This window comes from Lynx rufus, unplaced genomic scaffold (assembly GCF_022079265.1).
Source record: "Lynx rufus isolate CCGP_SWC_20201006 ecotype Redwood Valley unplaced genomic scaffold, mLynRuf1.p SCAF_12, whole genome shotgun sequence".
NCBI lineage: Eukaryota > Metazoa > Chordata > Mammalia > Carnivora > Felidae > Lynx > Lynx rufus.
In genome coordinates this window covers 26,252,901-26,274,784 of record NW_025814826.1, presented here as the reverse complement: position 1 = coordinate 26,274,784, position 21,884 = coordinate 26,252,901, and the positions used below count along the sequence as shown (strand labels likewise).

At 36.9% G+C, this 21,884-nt stretch overlaps 1 protein-coding gene across 1 annotated transcript in view; it reads right to left on the bottom strand.

Moving 5' to 3' along the window:
• Nucleotides 1–18,210, bottom strand: part of PI15 (peptidase inhibitor 15) — a 29,131-nt gene extending 10,921 nt beyond the window's left edge. The window contains exon 1 of the mRNA XM_047074056.1: nucleotides 17,938–18,210. Within this exon, the coding sequence (XP_046930012.1) occupies nucleotides 17,938–18,210 (273 nt within the window). The remainder of the gene's footprint in view (nucleotides 1–17,937) is intronic.
• Between the last annotated feature and the right edge of the window lie 3,674 nt (nucleotides 18,211–21,884).

Below are 21,884 nucleotides of genomic sequence, written 5' to 3'. Positions count from 1 at the left end.
ATAGTTTGTATCATGACATTATTTCCTAAATCATTTAAATATTTACATATTATTCTATCTGAAAAAAAAAGTTATTCAAATTGTGACTAGTGAGTGGTTAGTAGTATATTTTAGAAGGTTAGAAATTACACAAAAAGTGACAATTTTATAATTACTCAAATTCACACGGAACTCCCCATATGAAAGTGTATTGATGTCCCGCTGATCGCTGTGCTCCTATTTTTCATAGTCTCCTTTATTTTATCATTCTTTTGGTGACTTTCTCCTCTATCAGGTTGGACGGAGCTAATCAAGACTCACCTACATTAGGGTTGATGGCCATGAGTTCACTGTGAGTTATAAAGCTTTTAAGCAAACTCACAAATCTGCTAAACTTATAACACTGAAAGCCTAAATTTTCCACAAGGGTAATGGGATACATATATTTATTTAATATAACAATGTATTTAAGTGAAGAGAAATTATTTTAGTGACTTTGAAATAAAACATGCAAAAATTAAAATAATGGATGAACTCTTCTAGAAATACTTTTGTCCCATGAGGCCATGGCAGTCACCTTCAACAGAAATTTGTTGGTTCTCAAAAGATGTTTTAAATTAGGAAAACAAAGCCATCTTACATAAACTCATCTAGAATTACGTTAAAATAAACTTACAAAGTTTGTATAAAATCAGAATTATTTAGAAAGGATCTGGAGTAGTTCTGTGGTGGCAACAGCCACATCTCCTTTGTCCGTATAAAGGAAAGATTACTGAAGGAGTTATAGCAAGATACACTTTCCTCAGTTATCCAGACTACATCTGCCAATTTTGAGGATTAAATTAAATGTGGCAAAACATTACACAATGCCATTTAATCAGTCAGTATTCAATGTTACATACAGTATCAAAAATGGAAGCCACTCTTTCTATCATGAGATTTTGCACTACTGTTTTCAGTTACTTAGCTCAGACATAAATATTATAAATTATTACTTCAAACTTCTCCTTTGTTTTATCTGTAAAAATCTGGACAAAGTGTATCAACAATACGAAATACATTTATAATGAAAGTCTTAATATTCTAGGACTGAAATGAACTTTTAAAAGCCATTTGTTTGACTGATAATGGATTTATCTAGTATTTATTCTTTTCATGTTTTTTTCAATGAAATATGGATTTATTAAATATGGATTACAGTTCACTGAAATACATAATAGCATAATTAATTTACAAAGGAATTCCAGATGGAATAGCACCAAAAAATTATGTCCCCTGATGGGTTCCTAATTAATTGTAATCACTTGGGAAAACAATGCATCTAAATATTATTTACATTTTGAACTACAATGTGCACTCAGATCAATAACTGCTAAAAACACTGAATTATAGTCTTGTCCTAAAATATCAGCCCAGCATGGCACAAATAACACTGACCTGAAAATCAAAAATCTTTTATTCTAATCCCAATTCTACTGCTAAGATCGTCTGTGACTGAAGACATGTCAATTATTCTTTCTCCCGCTTAACTCATTTGTGAAATAAGATTGGATGGGGTCATTTCTAGGGTACCTTTCATCTTCTCTTCTCATGATTTAATATACCTAAGTAGCCTCAGCATCAAAGTGGCCTACCGCTTGCTCAATTCTAACCTGTTCTGTTCCACAGAGAGAATAAAACTAGATTCCTTTCAAAATAACCAAAATATTTAAGGCTGTTACAAATTTAAAAGTAATTTAGCATATATAATTCTATCTTTATGCTCATTAATATACTTTAAAACTTAAAATTGTGTATGTCAAAAAGATAAACCAAAAAGTCATGCCTGAAAAATATCTTACATGAACATACTTTGTTAACCATGATAAAGGATTTTGATAAGAAGACAATGTATTTAGCATTACTGATGTCTACATTTTTATGCATGACTTTCTATGTACAAATATTACAATGAAAATTTTGGAGAAGATAGTTAATGGAGGAGGGATAGTCACTTTCTTTCTCTCTGTGTGTTTACTTTTAAGGAACTGATGGGAGGGATTTCTGCCTGTCTCTATATTCCTGAAGGAAGATGCTAGAGGGCATGTTGGGCATGGGCTAGGTCCCCCACAGAAAGCTGGTCATTTTGACTTCCTGTGGGAGACATGGTCCACTGTCCCTTTGATACCTACTGCAGGGGAAGTCAAAGGTGCTATATACTCTTTCTTGCCTCTTTGTCCTCAGGCAAGACTCACAGCCATCCCATAGAGAAGGGGAAGATCCAGCTTGAGTAGGGAGCTCTGAAATTTAGGAATTACATCAGTCACATCTGTGGGAAAGTTAAGATCTGCATTTGCCATCTGCCTTTCTCCACTGGTTACAACTTCCAGGAGAAAATGGGTATATTATTTATCCCCTTAATATCCAGTAGTATTTAAATTTGTTAATATGATGAGAGGTCTAGGAGGTTTGAAAATAGCAAGCAATGATAACTTTACTTAATAACAATAGGAAATTTCAACAAAAAGTTGGGGGCTATAGGGAGTGGTCCAATATGATCTATTTTTCCTATCCAGAAGCTCTAAATTGCAATGAATGTGCAATGTGCAATGTGGCCAGTGTAACCATGTGAAAGAAACAAAAGTTCAGGAAATGAACATGTAAATTACTTAAGCATTTAACTTAACATAGCTTTCTGGATGCTTGACGGACAATCTATCTTCTGACTTTTTCTGAGTATGTGTAGCATTTATTTGAAATAATTTTAATATTATATCCTACAAATACAGCAACAGAAAAGGGCACACATGTGCACTTACTTAACACCCTATGGAATGCCTAGTAAATATGCAGCATACTACTTGTTACCTTTATGGAAAAGCTAAATATCTGATACTTAGCTCTTATTCAATGAGCTTGAACATTCTGTATTTCTAGTTTTTGTCCTTCTTAAATAGGTAAGATGCAGTCACAGAAAATTTAGCTGTAAACACGTACAATTTGATCTTGCCTCCTAAACGTGAGGCAAAAATTAGGCCTATTACGCATGGACACCCAAAAACATTTACAAGACCCAGTAGAACTTAGATATTGACTCAATTAGATAGTTCACAAAATAAAGATTGCTTAAAACACACATATGCTTGTAGGTATGCCCCAGTGCCCCAAATAGTATTCTTCCATTTCTTGTTGTTAGAGCTATTTAGTTGGCCGGCTTATAAATGGATTGATTTACTTTGTACTAAAATGTTCACCATGAGGTACTCTACTTGTAAATATTAGCATCCTGTCTGTGGAAATCGTAGTTGGACTAAGCTATGAGAGATATCCAAAATTCAACCTGATGTCATTTAAATATCTAGAAGAGTTGTGGCTCCAAGAAATAGAAGTGGTGTGAAAAGAATGCAGATTCTCATCAAGTTCGGTGGTCTTTAGAGCCTGAGCTGAAGAAATACAAAATCAAATCAAAGAATGTTTCTGTGTGGGAGAAGTTTGCTGACTTTCATAAGCAGACAGAATTGAAGAGTGATGTGGTTCAGTCCAAGGATGAGGTTGTTTTGCCAGCTATTTCTGTAAGTTTTGGTATCCATAGCACAGTGACAGCCAGAGTCAGGAAGCACACTGACATCTGAAGCACCCATCTTAAATCCCAGTCAATAGCTTGGACAACAAGAAATGTCGTCCGAATGGAAGGCAACCCTAGAAATTACTTGGGAATACATCCCCAACATTGTTTGGGATGACATAGTGCTTTTTTTTTGATGGGTAATATCTTTTAATTCCACACATAAGATTTAAATATAGAAGTGTTTGAAAGAATCAAATTAAAGTGTTAGAAAAGAATTTCTGATTAAGGAACCTATGTGAACTTAATATTATTAGTGGTGGTGAAGAAAATGTGCTCATTAAAACAAGAGGTTAGCTTTGTAATTGCAACATTAAATATATAAATGAGTAATTACTTTTGTGATTTTGAGTTGGAAATTATAAAAAAATCTTGTTAAATTTTTAAAGGAGTATTGCAAAATATAGAGCTGAAGAGTCACTTTATTTTAGACTTTGAAGACACTTCAGTATATGAAAATTATTTTCAATAAAACAACTGAAATACTTTTAAAAGTCAAATATATTAAATGTGTAAGTGCAGTTTAGGAAATTTAGTTAATTAAATCTGTTTGTAATAAACATTAAACAAATGTTGTAAAAATGCTAGATTTATGAATAGAACAAAAGATTTATAAATTGCAGTTAAATTAAGGAGGAACCAGGAATATTAATTTTGAAAACAAAAGTGACCTCTTGAAAAATCTATCCTGCTTATGGAAACCATCTTCAAAGACATAAAATGCTAAAAATAAAAATATCACACTTTGAGTTTTTAGAGATACATTTCTAAGTTGGCTATTGTCATGGATGCTGTGATAACAATGCCATTGGAGACAGTTTGACATGTCCCTTGGACATGTATTTTTTAGAGCATTGTGTGGCCATTTCTTGTATATTCTGATACAAAGTAAAGTCCATTTAGATAGACAAGTGTTGAGGTTTCAAAAAGATAAGTTAGCTAGGACTGTTTGGTCTTCTCCTGAGTTAGTCAAATTGGAAAAGGAGTACTGACTTACAAAAGTGAGAAAGAACCATTAAAAAGACATTAAGTGATGACAAAATTATTTCCTCCAAGGGCAGCCAAAAGCTTTTAAAACACTTCATGGGCTTTTGAAATTGGTGGGTTTATCTCTATTAGGTAGAAATGCCTGATGAAATGGCCAGTTAAGGAAACCAGGAGCTGAACACATAAGGCCCAGGGTTAAACCAGACAGGAGGGTAGGAATTTGTTTTGGTAAGGCTGGAGAGGGATGGGATGTTTGGGGAGGGGTAGGCCACAGGAAGAGAAAAGGCTTTCCTATGGGAAATTTTTGGCATTAGACTAATGAAATAATACAAAACTGATTCTACTTTATAGGAGAAATAGATAGTTAAAGGAACATGATAAAAAAAATCCCCTCAAGCCTCAAAAATAACTACAAAATATGGGAACACATTATATCACAAAATATCAAAGTGAGGTCCTAAGCATTTTTTCAGTGCTTAAAAGAAGATAATGAAGATTTTCCTCAGGTAAGGTGAGTGCTACCTTTCATGTAGGTGGGAAAGGAAAATTTATATAAGATGATGATGTAAAGTGCACTGGTTTTTAATGGGAATCATTGCCAATGGCATACATTTCTTAACAACAAACAAAAAGGCCTCTTTTGACCCCTTTTCATCTTCCAATTACTGCATCATTCTCTCCTTCCTTTTACAGTGAAATTCCCTGTCTTAACTGAGAATTACCAATTTTTCTCCCACCCTTCTCTCTTGAGTTCACACAGGCAGACTCCCCACCCCACATCCACACCACCCTGCTCTTATCAGTGTCATTAGTGGTCATTTCCTGGTCACCATCTTACTTTCTTTATTCGTAGCTTTTGACATGACTGACACCTGCTCTTCCTGGACACACCTCCATCTCTTGGTTTCATGACCCCACACTTGCCTCTGTTGCTGCCTCTCCATATGTTTGCTGATTCTTCCTCATCTCTCCAACCTCTACTTACGGGAGGGTTCGTAGGACTCAGGCCTCGTCCATTTCTTTTCTTTTTTCTCCCCCTCCTTTGTTTCATCTATATTCATCATTTAGGTAATCTCATCTAGTTTCACAAATTGAAATACCATTTTTATGCTGGCGGTATTGTTCCAAATTTTATCTCTAGATCATCAGTTGAATTCCAAACTAACAATCCATCTACCCACTTTAAGCCTTCTATTTAGCATATCCCAAACTGAGCTCCAGATATTCACAACCCTACCCCACTCCCTACCCCTAACCAGCTACTCCTGTAGTATTCCTTCTACTAGTGAAAGGCATTGCCCATCTTCTAGTTCAGGGGTCACCAGATCTGTCCCAGAGCCTGTTGATATATTGTCTATGGCTGTTGCTGTGCTACAAAAGTAGAGCTGAGCAGTTGCAACATATGCCATATTTACTATTCATTCCTTCACAGAAGAAATTTACCGACTGCTCTTGTAGTTGCTCAGGCCAAAAAATCTAAGTAGTCATCTCTACTCTTTCTTTGCTTCATTATCTTATCTGCTCCTCCCCAAATCTTGTTGACCCTACCTTCAAAATACTGCATATTCAGAATATAACCACTGATCACCACCACTATTGCCACCACCTCAGTCAAAGCCACTACCATGTGTTATCTAAGTTATTGCAAGAGACTCCTAACTGAGGCAGGCCTTCACAGGTATGAAGCCTTAATATATGCATTAATGAGGGTATGGATAAAAGATATGTATTCAGATTTGAGTAAGAGTACTTAAATATGATTGGTGGTTAGGAAAGAAAGTTTCAGTGCTTTAAATCTATGCATGGCTAAATCTGCACTGTGAAACTGTACTTGACTCAAATGCTTTGAAGACATTAGAGCTCTGTATAAATATAGTCACTCTCAAATGACTGTGTTGGGGGGATGGGCTAATAAGGAAAATGAATAAAGTAGTGTTGGGTATAAGATGGAAAAGTACTGTTGCTGCTGGACCTCTGGATAGTTACATGGGGGGAAAAGAGAGAGAGAAAGACTTAGAAATGAGCAAATTTATCCCATCCAAAGAGGCTACTCCTCTCTAACCAATTGCTGACAAGTATGAAGTGGGCTCAATAACTCTAGAACTTTTCACTCCGCAGGATAATCTAGAAATCCTGATGTATATGTGAAATGTATCAACTTTAACATTTGGCAAATAATTTTTTAAATGTAAAGTTATATACAGTTCAATATCATGCAGAGAAAATATGCTCACTAATTAGAATGGTTGTTGAGACTACAGCTTATGAACTCTGAGTAAGGTATAATTATGTTCACATAGATGTGGCATCTTCCCTCCTAATATCCATGGGCACTGGCAGGGAAGAGTGACCCAGGAGCCACCTTTGCCCCAAAACTCCTACAACAGACTTACCACACAAGGACTGCTATTTTATCCTTAACAATGAAAAATGCAAGAAATACAAATTTCTAGATTAACCAGTAAGATCCTAGGTAATGCATTCATCTAGGCAGCCAGTAAATTAATATTCACTGGGAGGCACTAGGTATTGTGCGTTCAGCAGTCAGCAGGCCTGACATGGACTCTATCTTAAAGTTTAGGGAAGAGACAGGTAACAAAAACACTACCAAATAAATAAATGAATAATTGCAAATTGTAATGCATCACATAAATACATTATTAGGTAATACATTATACATATATGTAATGTATATAATGCATCATACTAAAATGCTCCAAAAGAATCATGTGCTACTTAAAAGTTTGCTTCTTTTAAAGTTTCCTTAGCCAATCAACCATATTCTCAAGTGAACCTTGCTTCATGTTCTAGACCCACAGTGTCCACATGATGTTTGGTTTTGAAAGCAGGTGGTGAATACTTTCAAGTGAAATTTTGCAATAATATAGAATTATACTTAGGATAATTCTTCCTTTTGCTTAGTCTATTAATCCTTTCAATATATAGTTTCTTGACAAATAAGTGGATATTTGAGCCACGTAATGTTTTCTTCAGCTCACTTTTGTGTCCTAAACCATGATTTAAGAAATTTCTCACCTGGGAAATTACTCCAGGATCTCCTGGGGAACTTTTGAGAAGATAGATGCCTACCCCAATCCCGGACCTATCACATCAAAATGTTAAGACCAGGGAGCTTGAATGTGTGCTTGCAAAAATAGTTCTGTTCTCTTCTGGTTAGAAATAATTGTGTAAAGCTTTATCTGGTGGAGAGTCGTTTTTACTGCAGAGAACTCTGGGCCTCCCCTCACCTCTCCCATCCCTACTCACCTCCTTGTCCTGCCATACCACATGGGACTTTCAGTAAGAAAAGGATACTTCTAATGGTTAACATCTGTTAATTGTCACATATAAGCATTTACATCAGTATCCTTCCTCTCAACTCTGCTCTATTACTGATTGAAGTTTAAATAAAATTAAAAATAGCATTTTATCAGAAAAATGTCTCACTGTCACAGACACTGGGTGGTAAACTCTATGAGGATGTTTGTTCTCTGTGTTCACAGAAAACAGAACTATTGGTGAGAGAGGTAGAGATATGGTCGTGTATGTTGCTATACAAATAAGCCAACATCATTCACTCTGAGACTGACAATTTCAGTAGAAAGGAACATGTATTCTATGGCTACACGGATATGAATAACAGAGATAACAGAGGTATTTACACTGCTTATTTAGAAATCATGGAAACTTTAAATGTCTTTATTAACTAAGATATCACAAATAACATATGGGAAAAACATATACAGAACTTTCTGAAAATCCAAAATCTTGAAAAAAAAGATAAAAATTTTAAAAATAAGGCAAACACTTTGCATTATAATGACACTGAATCTGTATTTAAAATATACATCCAACCTACATGCAGTTTATGAGAATACGAGAATATTACACGAATCAGGGGAGAAGGTGCCCACTGATTCTGCCAACCTAACTTTAGGATGCATCCACAGAAGTAGAATAAATGGAGAGTGATTTGTCATTGGTACTCTGCACTTGACAGGTCCCATGAATTCTAGGCATCTAATTATCAGAAGAGCATGCACATACAGGAACTTCTTGCTCAGAGCCACATTGCTTCCATTTCCTGAGACTTTAATGGGCACCATTCATCTGTGTATGTGTGGTAAAAAGTGTGTGGGGAGTACACTGATTTTCCATTTATTTAATAATACAGTATTGTACCTTTTCCAGTATTTTCAGAAAGCAAGTGTCTTTGTACAACCTTCTTGATAAGCTATGTTGGAATACTGTGCATACAAGAGGTACTTAATACAAGGGCTGAAGGCTAAAAATGAGCTGAGTGATTTAAGATCAAGAGTCCCAGACATAAATGTTCACGGCTCTCAAAGACTTGAGGCACTATCATAATACAGAGTTTTCCTATATGGTTGCCAAGGGGAGAGAAAGAATACTGGGAGTAAGATTTGATTCCACATGAAGAAATACTTTCTAATATTCAGTGAGGTCCTCAAATAAAACGCATGTAGGGAAATTCCCCAGCCAACGGTCTCAACAGTGGGAGAGGAACACATGAAAAGGAGTGTGTATCATATGGTCTTTCAAAGCAGGGGCTTTGTTGTCATCTAGAATGGTGTTCACACCATTTTGATTTACCTGCTTTGGGACCTGGGGGAATTTACTCACTGCTTTCCAAGTTCCAAGTCCTGTTTCTAAATGAGAAAAATTGTCCTCATCTCTCAAGACTTTTCTAAGGGTTAGACAGGATTGTGACTGAAGAGTATTGAGCACAGCCCTAGGAGGATAAGGGTGTGCTTAATGGTAAACATTATCATTGGAGGCTCAGGCCCTGGAATGGCTGTGATCTCAAGTTAACTAGAAAGCCACCTAAAACCAGAAGCAGCATGAGGTGCACTTTTGATCATGTTATCTGGCAGCCTAAAGTTTAAGAGACCAAGCTTTAATCTCAACAAAGCAGGCAATCAGATAAAGTGAAAACAGATAGACCCTTAAGCAACTAAATAATCAGAAACAAAATTGTATGTAGATAATGAGTTTGCTTCCAGGGGAAATAACATCAGGCAGTGAAAGATAAAACTTAGAGAACATTTTAGATGTCTTAAAACTTATTAATGCCCCTGTGTAAATCCCTCTCTTACATATGTTCAATCTTTAAATTTTAACATCATTTGTTGATGGATTCTGGCAAGAATTCTCCTTTCCAGGGAAATGTAATACCCATCACCTACCATTTAATACTGGAATTGTGAGCCAGGAAGACATTTTCATGCATGGTTAAGTTTTTTCACCAGCTCAGTGTTACAATAATTTAAAACTGATTTCTTGATTGTTAAACTATCCTGTGATACACATGCAAATCCCAAATCTTGCCATTGCCCACATCGTTAGAAGAATTCAAATGCCTTTCCGCCTACCTACTGCCTGCTGAAAACATGATCTCTCTGGAATTCAGAGACCAATTTGGTAGAATGTTCATATTTAATGAAATTATGAAACGTGAATTTGATGCACTTTTTAGGAGAAAAAATATTGTGTCCTTAAGCAACATTTCTCAAGTGTTTCAGTTTGGAGTATATGGTGTGAAATTTTAAGAGTCATGAAAAGTTTAGTCTAAAACCCCAACTTGTTGGGCATTGTTCCATATTGATGTCAAAAAAAAAAATGCTTGGTACCTGATTTTAGACACTATGGGTAACACAGACTGGAAACATTCAATTCCCATTAATGTACTTTATGCCAAATATTTTCCTTGACCACTTTAAGCTGTTAATCTTGATTTTTCCCTACCCTCTTCCTACAACATTCTTTAGAAATTCTCGTTGGCAATTAAATATCCCAAGTTCATAACTATTTAATGGCCACTGACTATTACATGCCTTTTAGATATGCTAAGTTCAGGACATCAGACCAGTCAGACTAGTCAACTTCTATTTTCCTGAAGTCCTCTGATTAGTTTCCAAAAATATCTTATCCTGAATGTGTCAAAAAGACTAGATGGGCTTGGTGCTACCCAGGCCCCTGAAATGGACTTATATTTGTGTTGATTTAAGCCTCAGTACTTGTTAAAAAAAAAAAAAAAGGTACATGAAACCTTCTTGCAAAAATTCTTGAGTAGATTCCCAGACATAAAATCATCCATCCACGCTGTCTCCATGACACTATCCTACCCCTATTATGCAAAGTAGTCCATGTTGATTACCAAAGCATATTCCTATCCAAACATTTTTATAGTGGAGGAATGTTCCCTCCCATATACTAGCTACTTTTTTCAATCATTATAGATGCATACCTTGGAAAATAAATCTGCAGCCACTTCATAACTACCTGAAATCTGATTTTGATTTTGAGTTCTCCAAAATCCAGAGAAACCCTGTTGTCCTGGTAAAAACCAGAGGTAACCCTCTTCACTGCTTCATCATATACATCTTTAATCTCTCCCATAATGTAAATAACTTACTTCTATTGATTTGATCTCTGAATTCACTTTGTCATATCCCTCTGGGCTTAAATGTCAGTGTTCAGTTATCTCTTATCCAGACTATTAGAACAGCCTCTGGACTATGCACCCTGCCTTTACTTCTGCCTTTTCTAATCCCTTCCTCACCTTGTAGCCAGAAAGACCTTTATGAAATGCAAATTAAGTATATAACTTCCCTGATTAAAACCTTCAATAACTTCCCTTAATTTTAAAATAAAACTAAACAAGTTTTTGCATGCCTTTTCCAGCCTTATCAAACACCACTTTTTCTTTTATACACTATATCCAAGCCACATTGAATTTTTATCCTTGCCTTCAGTGTACCAGTTACCTTCTTAGAGCACCTTACCACACCTACCACACCTTCTCTGCCTCTATACCTCGAGTCCAAGTCAGGGCAAAGTATGTCTCATGTAATCCCAAAGCACCCTGTATTTTTTCTACTTCAGCACTCAACTCGCTGCTTTTCCACTCACTTGTCTGCTCACAGCTCTTCCTATAAAAGAGTGTCTCTTCGCTCCCCATTGAATCTCCTAGCACAGTGCCAGCACATGAGTAAATAAATACTGTGGAATGAGTGACTGAATAATGAATGACTCTTGCCCATCAGATCACCATAGCCATGCATTCTTTACATTGGGTGCCCAGAAAATGTTAAAAGTTGTTCATGAAGTGTGTTAACATTTACATTTGCACTTTAGAGGCTGTATTTAAAATGGTTGCAAAGAAAATGTTCTTAACCTTCAGCTGACTCCATACATGAATAGCTGAACATTCATATATAAGTAACACGAAGTAAGTAATATTAAGCAACATGCACCTTGGAAGAAAATTCCTACAAAATGTGCCCAGTGTCGATTGGAAGCCAAGACACTTAAAAGGCTCTACATCTACGAGAACAGGAATGTGGCGTTCCAAATGTGCTGGAGAAATGCCTTCCTGTCAGCAGTCTTTCTCAGTTCACCGCTGGCTGGCAACGGGTCTCAGGAGGCTTTCTAGTAGTCATAAAAGCAGTCATTGAAAAGATTTAGGTTAGACACATCAAATTTCTCATGTTTATAACAAGAAAATTGAGTTATCCTTCCCAAATGAGAGGAAATGCACCATCTGGGACAATATATGGTTTCATTTAAAAAAAAAAAAAAAGACATGGATAGACATCATAAGTGTTTGGTCAACTATTGAATAAGGAAAAAATAAGGAGTTTAACATTATCTCCATTCTCTTCCCATGAACCCCAAATGAACAAAATCAGCATTTTTCATCATTCCTGAGTCATAAATTATTGTGGGCAAATAGTTTATTGGCTGTTTCAAGGATGGATTAATCTATTCTCCATTCATTCATTGCAGTTATGCTTTCTGATACTTTACTACCTGCTGTGACTTGGTAACTAGTATTTTTCTCTTTTCCAGAAAAGTCTAGGAAGCCTTATTCTCTTAGCTCTGCAGATATTTACAGACACCAAACAAATGAAATGGCCCATATTATCAACATAGTGAAATTATATTACACTTTTTCAGCTTTAAGTTGTTCAGTACATATCCATCGTTGTCTTTTCACTGTCCCTCACCTGCCTTGCCATCACTGTATACTGTCTATGAAGACTGCTATCTCAAGCACCGTGCTTCAGTTAGCTGTTCATACCTGTTGCTCTGCAGGTGCAGGTGTCTGACTTCTCTTCACCTGGCCTAAAGGGATGGCACTCCTAACCCAGTGGTTGCCTATTCCCCAGTCAACTTCACTGGCAGTCTAAACTCCATCAACTGATAGGGCCATCTTTCTAAAATGCACCTCTGACCCTGCTCCAAGACCTCTATAGTCTCTCTAATTACTTTTGTATGAAGAAATGATCAGTCTCTTCTCAAACTCCTCAAAAGTATGGCTAACACATTATACTCTTTTGTTCCTGGTGATTTTGTTCATGTGTTACTTTACCTACTATAACAGCCAAGCCTGCCCCTTCCTGAGCATCTATCTCAAATGTTCCTCCCTCAAGGAGCCTTTTCATGATTTTGCCAACAGGGATTATCACTTCTTTCTTTGATTTCTCCATGGTGTTTTTCTGTACCTCATTTATTACATCAATCTTATGCAGCAGCGTATTACACTGAATTATATACTTAGTGTTTTCTTTCCTGTGTTGTTTTTTTTTATGGTTTTGTTTATATTTTAAAGACAAAGATTCTGTTATCGGTGGATCTTATCCTCTCATGGAGGGACCTCATCATTTTTAAAATCAATTTGTTCAATTGACTTGAATTCAAGGAATATCTTACAAATTTTACTCCATGTGTGAGTCTTGCAATTTCATTCTTTTAGGGATAATTCTTATTCTAAGAAACTAGTGTGGTTTGTGGTTTAGAGTCATGGTTTAAGCTGCCCTTAGAAGAATGAAAAACAGCTGGTGTCCAAGGAGCTCTGGAAATTTGTCAATAAACTAATTGTGGAACAGAGGCCAAGAGTAAAGAAGTTTGACTTGCATATCTTAAGCCCTATCAATATTTTTTTTAAAAAAAAAGATACTATGTTTAGAAAATAAAATTTTTCAATATGTGTTTTTTTTTACTAAAATCTGGCCAAATATCCAAAGAAAATATTATACAACTATAACATGAATGTCAACACTCAGAGTTCAAATTGCTTCTACTTTATTTTGTCAAGGGTACACTGATATAACCAAGTACTTAAAAGATGATAAAATCATTTAATGTTAAGGGGCTTTTTTAAAATTTAGGAAAAACCTTTTATTTAAACTTCAGGTTCATGTGATAAAATATCATATGTGATGAGAATACTTTCATTAAAATATGTAATACCAAAATTGATGCTACTTATAAACATGTAACAATTCATAGACATTTCAACTAAAGTCATCAAATAAATGTTGATCACTGCTATACTCAAGAATTTGCTTAAAACATGGAGATATGAAGGTGAATAAACATGGCCTGAAAGCTTAAAACTAGAAAGTTTGCAAGATCTATACAAATAAGCGTAGACTGAGTTCAATTTTGATGACAGCAGAATAACAGACATGAATGGTTATTTAAAGAAGTTAAAAGAAGGAGAAATCAAATATAGTTGTGAGGGTAATATATATATATAAAAGACACAGCATTCTAAGACTTGAAGGGCAGAGCTGTAGATCATGGAATAACCTAAGGAGGAGATACAGGGAGAGAGGCAGCATGGGAAAAAGGTTCAGAGAAAAAAGTTGTGGGTAAAAGGGACCCAAATCAGGCCACACAGTTAAAGAAAGCCCTGGGCTGGGGCACCTGTGTGGCTTCATTGGGTAAGTGTCTGACTCTGGATTTTGACTCAGGTCATGATCTCACGGTTGGTGAGTTTGAGCCCTGGGTTGGGCTCCCCACTGGCAGTGTGGAACCTGCTTGGGATCCTCTCTCTCTCTCTCTCTCTCTCTCTCTCTCTCTCTCTCTCTCTCTCTCGATCTCCCCTCAAAGTCCCTCCCCATCTTGCACATATGCGCACTCTCTCTCCCAAAGTAAATAAAAAAGAAAAGAAAAAGCCCTGAGCTGAATACCCTCTTCTATGAGGCTCCCATGGCTGCTATCACTCACTGATGAGGATAATCTGAAGACACAGTTGGTGGTCCTAGTGAGCTAAGAATCCTAAATTTTTGAGGTACCTAGTAGAGGTTAGGAACTAAGCTCACTTTCAGACTGCTCACAATCTAAATCAATGTTGAACATGTTAAAATGAAGGTAGTAGTGTTAAACTGAGATCTGTATTTTTCACCTGGCCCAGAGATTAGTCACTTAACAGTTTCTGCTCCCAACTCCAAGCTGCCAATTACATTGTACTTCCCTCAGTGTTTCTCTGAGTCTTCACGAGGGATCCACATGAATTATTTCAATGGTTCAATTTAGTCAAACCATCCTTCTAACCCACAATTTCATTAAATTGAACACATTTTTTTTTCTAACTGAACTAATCAATTTTGTCCTACCTCAGGGCCTTCTCCTTGGCTCTTCCTTCCACCTGGGAAGCTCTTCCCTCACCTATCAGTGTGCCTGACTCCCTTACTTCTTCCAGCCCTTCCCTGGCCACCCTATTCAATTTCACAACCTGCCTACAACCTGCTTTATTTCTCTCCTCAAACTTATCACCTTCTAATGTACCATATAGTTTATTTATTTATCTTCTTTTTTCTCTGGTTTTCCACCCAGGGGAACCAGATACATTTTATTCATGAATGTACCCCAGTGTTTACAATAGTGCCTGACATAGAATAAATGCTCAATAAATATTAATTAAATAAATACATGGGCAAATGAAGTGTATGCAGTATTTACATGACAATTTGAGACAGTCATTTTATTTTATAGGATTTACTGTGCTAATTACTGCTTCTCATTAACTTGACTAAGTGAAAGAGGATTTATAAAGCATCCATCTACTGATACAACCAGCACTGTATCTGGGTCTTACAAAACAAATCATATTATAGCTCCCATATTAGAGAAATATTAATAGAAAAGAATATGCATATTATAAGATTTCAGGTGGTATTTTTAAAGGAGGAAAGATATCCTGACATCTCTAGGAGTTTCCCCCAATGGAACATAAAAACCTAGCAAATGAAAAGAGGCTTCCTAACACAGGCATCAGCTTTGAAATTACACAGATTTAAATTCTAACTCTATTAATACCATTCACTATCAATACCACCTTGGCCTACTCATTAACTTTTCTAGGTCGAAGTGATTTTATTTGTAAAAATAAAGATCACAATCTTAACCTCATAGGGAGAATGTGAGCTATCAAATGAGATCATCTACAAAAACAATTAGCCAACTCGTTGGCATGTAGAAAAAAAAATAAACGCATTCGGAATGAATTAATTCTTGACCAGCGGGGGAAAATATAACCAGAAAAATGTGGCTTTTTTTCAACCATTTATACTGTGTTGTACCCCAATGTTACTCATGATGAGCCCTCTGCCTTCACTATCATTAAAATAGTGAATTGTATTATATATTGGTTGGTTATTATCTATATTATTATTTTTTTATTCAAAATTTTTAATGTTTATTTGTTTTTGAGAGAGAAAGAGAGAGACAGAGCATGAGTAGAGGAGGGGGACAGAGAGGGAGACACAGAATCAGAGGCAGGCCCCAGGCTCTGAGCTGTCAGCACACAGCCCGACGTGGGGCTCGAACTCAAGAACCATGAGACCATGACCTGAGCCGAAGTTACAAGCTTAACTGACTGAGCTACCCAGGTGCCCCGGTTATTATCTACATGATTATTCCCATTTTAAAAATAAGGAAATTGAGTCTCACATTGTGTAACTTGCAGGAAGTCACAAAGTAGGCAGCAGAGTTAGGGTTTGAACTCAGAGGATCTTGCCTCTAAAGCACTTCAGTGGCCTTGGTCCTACTTTGGTCTGCATAGCCATGTGATTGGCAGAGGAAATCTTTCCTAAACTCACAGTCTACATACTAGGCTTTTCTGATCTCACGTAGAATCTCATGCACATTGCTCTCACAATTTATGCTAAATAAAAAAACGTATTTGTTCTTTTTGCTACATCGGTGTATCACCTTCTAGAAAGTGCTAATGTTTATTGAAGTCTATTTCGCTCTAGGCTCTGGTCTAATTGCTCAACCCCTCAACTCATACCTTCCTGATAACAACCCAAAGTGGCAGATACTACATGTATCCTCATATTAAAGGTGATGAAAATGCAATAACAAATTCATGCATGTTATATTTCAGGACTGAGGTGTGAACCTAAGCATTTAGATTCCAAAGCCCATACTCTTAGTCATGAGACTATATTGCCATTCATAACACCAGAACTGATTATATCCTCTTTTCCTCTTCCTTTAAAAAATCCTAAGAAACTGCATTTTCAGGGAGTCTAAATTGTACTTCTATGAACTATGACTCTCTTATATTTGGCAAGTCTTTATTTTTCCTGTAACCGACATCTACAATTAGTCAAACTTAAAAAGCTTGTTTAAATAAAAGGTGAATTTAGAATCTGATAGAAATACTAAATTTTTGGGTGAGCACTTATAAAAGGTTTTTTGTGGTACCACCCCCACCCTCGACCCCAACTGAGAAATACCAGACTGGTGATCTTCATTGCCTTAAACAGTCTCCAAGCTGTGCTCTCAGAAGGTGCTGAACTTTAAACCATAACCTTGCATAATTGGAAACAAAAAATAAAGTAACTTTAAAGAGACATCTATCCTTTCAATACCAACTCAAGGGTTTTGTTTTGTTTTTTACTTCCTAAGCAGGATGATTTAAACACAGCGTGCCTATTTTTAAAAGAGCAAAGAATGTGTTCATGGCAAGTTGGAACAGTGTGCAAGTGTGCTGGTTTCACTGTTATCTGAACAACAAGGCACTAAATCACAAAGAGGAAAAAGTCAGCATGTTCTCTGAAAATACAAATAGATCCGTGTCAGGAAGAGCTTTGTCCAAGAAAGGGAAAAGACACCTACCCAGAGGACAAATCATGGACACAAAACCTGTAATTTAAAAAAGTTAGTTTCAAGAAATGTTTGAGCTTATAAATATGATTGTTAGATAAACAAAGCACAGAAAAATCCCATGTGAGTCTTCTTTAAAAAGTGCACCTTTCAAATGTGGTCAGTCAACATACCCCGCTCTTTATCTTTGTTTCTTATATAAGACCTGATTCATTAGTGGTTATGGGACTCACAAAAGAAAATGAGAACTGCCCCCCACCCCACCTACCTCCTTTAATTCCATGATGGAACAAAACTTAAGCTTACTATGCACATAAGAACCTAAGTTAAAATGTGTACAGGGCTCCATATCCCTTTACACCTAACCACTGTTTAGATTCTTCAACGAACAATCGAAATACAGCGTCCTCACCCAGAACTTAAAGGAAACAAACTCCTCTTACCATATATTCCATGTTCGCAGCTGGTGGGAACACTTTCCCCCGAACTTGATTATGGTAATCAAGAATGGCGATCATGTCATTCTGCGAAATGTAGCGCTTCCGCCTGGCTTTAGGGATATCCGCAGAATCTAGTTGTGCTTTTAGTGCTGCTTCAATATCAGTGAAATTATTGGTTGGCGGGGATGAGTCAGTGGAATTGAGTAAGACGACTGCACTTGCTTCACAGAGAAGGGAGAACAGGAGTGCGCTGCTGACTGCAGAGATTGCTATCATTTTGAGGGGTGGAGAAGAGGCCACCGAGTTTGCTTTAAAGCAGAAAGGTAGAGTTAGGGTCTATGAAAAGAAAAAAAAAAGGGGGGGGTCCAGTGGGTATGAATTTACAAAGCCATCACTTGGGAGCATTTATTTGATTTTCTCTGAAAAATTCAAACAAATGTTGAACTCAAGCCTAGGAAACAACCTATATAGTAGTCGTTATACATTTTACTTGGTGTTATGAGTCAGATACCTAAGAGAAACTGCCTATAGCTAGAGAAAAATAAACAGTGTGACTACAAACCCTACAATGAATGTGAACCACTTGCCCCAAATGCCTGTACCACATAATGCATTACTGCACATATTCAGAGGGAACTCTTTAGGAATTGAGATTACTCTTGAGAGTGAGAAGGAAAAATGCATCACAGTTAACAACAGAGAATGTGCTGATAATGTGTCCCAGACATATATGGACACCAAGTGATAGAATACATACCAAAAAGTTATAATAAGCCAATCTCATTTCTAAAAAATAAAAATAAAAATGTGAGCTAGTATAAAATCAATGCATGCAAAATAAACTTGTCGAGCTAAAGAGCTTACCTCTGCACAATGCCAAAATGAATATACTGTTCTTCCAAAAATTTAAAGTTCTTTGCTAGGTTGTAGCATGAACTCTTGTAAGAGTGTGTCTTATTACAAACTCAGAGAGCAAAACTCTGCAAGGTTTGAATGCTGCTGGCTGCAGGAGCAGCTAACAGCTTTTATATGTCACAGTCTGCAACTTCCAGAAAGGGCAGTCTTTCTTAGGGTCTCTCCTAGCCAAAATCAAAGGGGAGGGGTTTGGGATAGAAAAAACAGTGATTGGGTGGCAACCTTTTTATGTGGGTGGTGAGGAAATTGAGTCACACCCACAGCTTACAAAGTAGAAACCATAAAAGACAAACCCCTTTTTCTCTGGGCTTCTACCTTTTCTGTGAGTGGTTAATTTTCCTCATTTAATGCTTTCTAGTTCCTGGTTCCCATAAAAAAGGAGAGAAAAAAAAATAAAAGAAGACTGAGTTCTTGAAAACAGAGACGGCTGAGTAACAAGCAGTACATTTTTTTTTAAGACAGCAAATGACATGGGAGCTGAAAAGAGCAAGCTGATATTAAATCAAGAGATCAGCTCACATCATTAATCTGGGTGGCCACAAATATGATTCAAGAGGAATGCCAGGCAGATCAGTAGTAGCCAAACTATAGCATATGATATTAGGATAATAGATGCTCAAGTGGTTGTACTTTCTGTCTCCATGTGGCTTTATTCTTCCAGTTTATGTATTTATTCTCTCCCTTTGTTTTGTTTCACCCTCTCTCCCCTTTTTCTTTCCCCAAAGAGTGAGGCAGCAAATTGCCTGCCTTTTACCTGCCTTGTATATAATGCAAATAGAGAAGCTCCTAACAAAATGACAGCAGCCAAGATCACATCTGTTTCAGGTTTAAAAACATATAGTTGAAATCTAAGCAGAGTGGGGTTCAGCCTCTCAGGAAGCATAGTGGAGGGCATAGCACAGAAGCAATGAAGAATTTAACAGCAGCAACTGGCTGACAACAGTTAGAAGTTCCTTCTCAGAAAGATGGCATTGGAGCAAAAGCCGTGTCCAGCAAGACAAGTGCCAAGAATGTGAATGTTAGGGCAATCTGCAATGGAAGGACCCTCAAAAATGCCATGTGTCATGGTATCACTAGTAAAATGTGGACAATTCATAGTCAGTGGCAACAGGAATCCTGGAAAATACACACTATTCAGTTTAGGAACTTACTTAACCTGCACTGACTTGTCCAGTTTGCCAATGTGATTGTCTTCTGCATATTTCGGCAGGAAGAGTACTATGTGAATTTACAGTCATCAGAAATGATGGTCATGTGGTTAGAAACACACCGGACTGGGAGCCAAGTTTCCTGGGCTATATTCCCAGTTGGGTCTTCAGCAGTATGTGTGGCCTGATGCATATTGTTTAACTCTTCATTGGTGCAGCCAAAAATGGGAGGAAAAAAGGTACATATCCTATGGCGAGATTGACGTCATCAAATTCCTGAAGAGAACAGTAAGGCATTTGAAGCCAGAAGTTTCTCTGAATTTCAAAGTACAGTGATGAGATGCAGTCTTAAATGTTAACATGTATCAAAGTTCAAGTTTCACTATATTTTAGCAAGTATTAAGCTCCTACCTAAAGTGAAGTCATTTTAGGAGAGCTTAAGGTGCAATACTGAAAGCTGTAAACAGAAATTAATTAACACTGTAGAATTGAAAAGGCAAGAATATATAAGCACAGGAGGTAAGCAGGAATAATAACAAAAATTAGAGTAGCTTGAGACAATGCATGTGGCTGCTCACAGTTACAGATATCCAACAAATGGAGCTGTCCAGCTAGTGTCTTACCCCTTCAGAAGGTACTCATGCATGGCACCTTGAATGAATCTCAAAGACACAGTGTTAAGGATTCCTGAACTAAATAGGAAGTTGGGCAACATACTCTCTGGGGCCATCCATTCAAAGATCCTAGGACTTTTGAGACTTTAGTGCTAGCACTGATTAACCTATACCTTTCAATATATCTCATATAGCTGTCCAGCATATATAGGACTAAAGGACTCTATTGCCCAAGGAGATGAGCCTTTCTTCAGGATGGCTGAGCTGTTGCTTAGAATCTCATAAAAATCAACCATTGCCTTCAAGGTTACCTCTCTGTCATGTACACAAAAAGGTACTATCTCTTGAAGTTTGACTTGACAGGCTTCCATGGAGATCAAAATGCATTCCTTAAGAAATGTGTCTGAACCATAAATGGGTTTTCTCTAAGAGGAAGTACAGGGATAGAGGAGGAGAAAGAGAGAGAAGGAATTTCTGAGTTGGACCTAAATGGGAGATGACCTCTTAGAGTCCAATTACATGAGGACAGAGCTGATAGTTGCTCAATCCTGAGACCCTGAGGCATGTCGATGATTTCAGATGTCTTTCAACACACATGGATTATATTGTGGAATTTCAGACTATTAAGGAAACCCACAAGGCTATGGAACCATAAAAGAAAAGACCTGTGGGAGGAGAATTAGAAATTCTGCTTCCAAGCAGACGTTATTGCCAGGAGTATTTGAAATGCTTTGGAAGTAATTTTAATTTTAAAATACTTGCAAAATTAAGAGGCATACATCCAAGTTGCCAATAAGAGAACTATTAATGAACAACTAACAATGAGGTGGTTCTTTATGAGATCTCTTCTTGAAAAAGACCACTAACGTGTTGAGAGACCTTTAGGAGAATCCTTGCCAACAGCGACAGAAATGGAATGTAGCTACATTCCTGAAAAACACAAAAACACACATATAATGTATACAATTAGTAGCAATTTTTGTCTGTCTTGAAACCTGTGAGAAAATGATTGTGACTTTTGAAATGAAATAAGATACAAATATCCCAGAATGGCACACCTGCTTAATCAAAGGCACTCCGTGTGTGTCTGTGTGTGTCTTTGTGTCTGTGTGTCTGTACAAATGTATGCGTGGCTTTGGTCTAAATCCTTTCTAATCAAAATTTGTTCTATGGACTAGTAACATAGATATCGCAGGGAGCCTTAAGAAATGCAGAATTTCAGACACTCATCCCCTGAATCAGATTGCATTTTATTAGGATTCTCTGATGATTC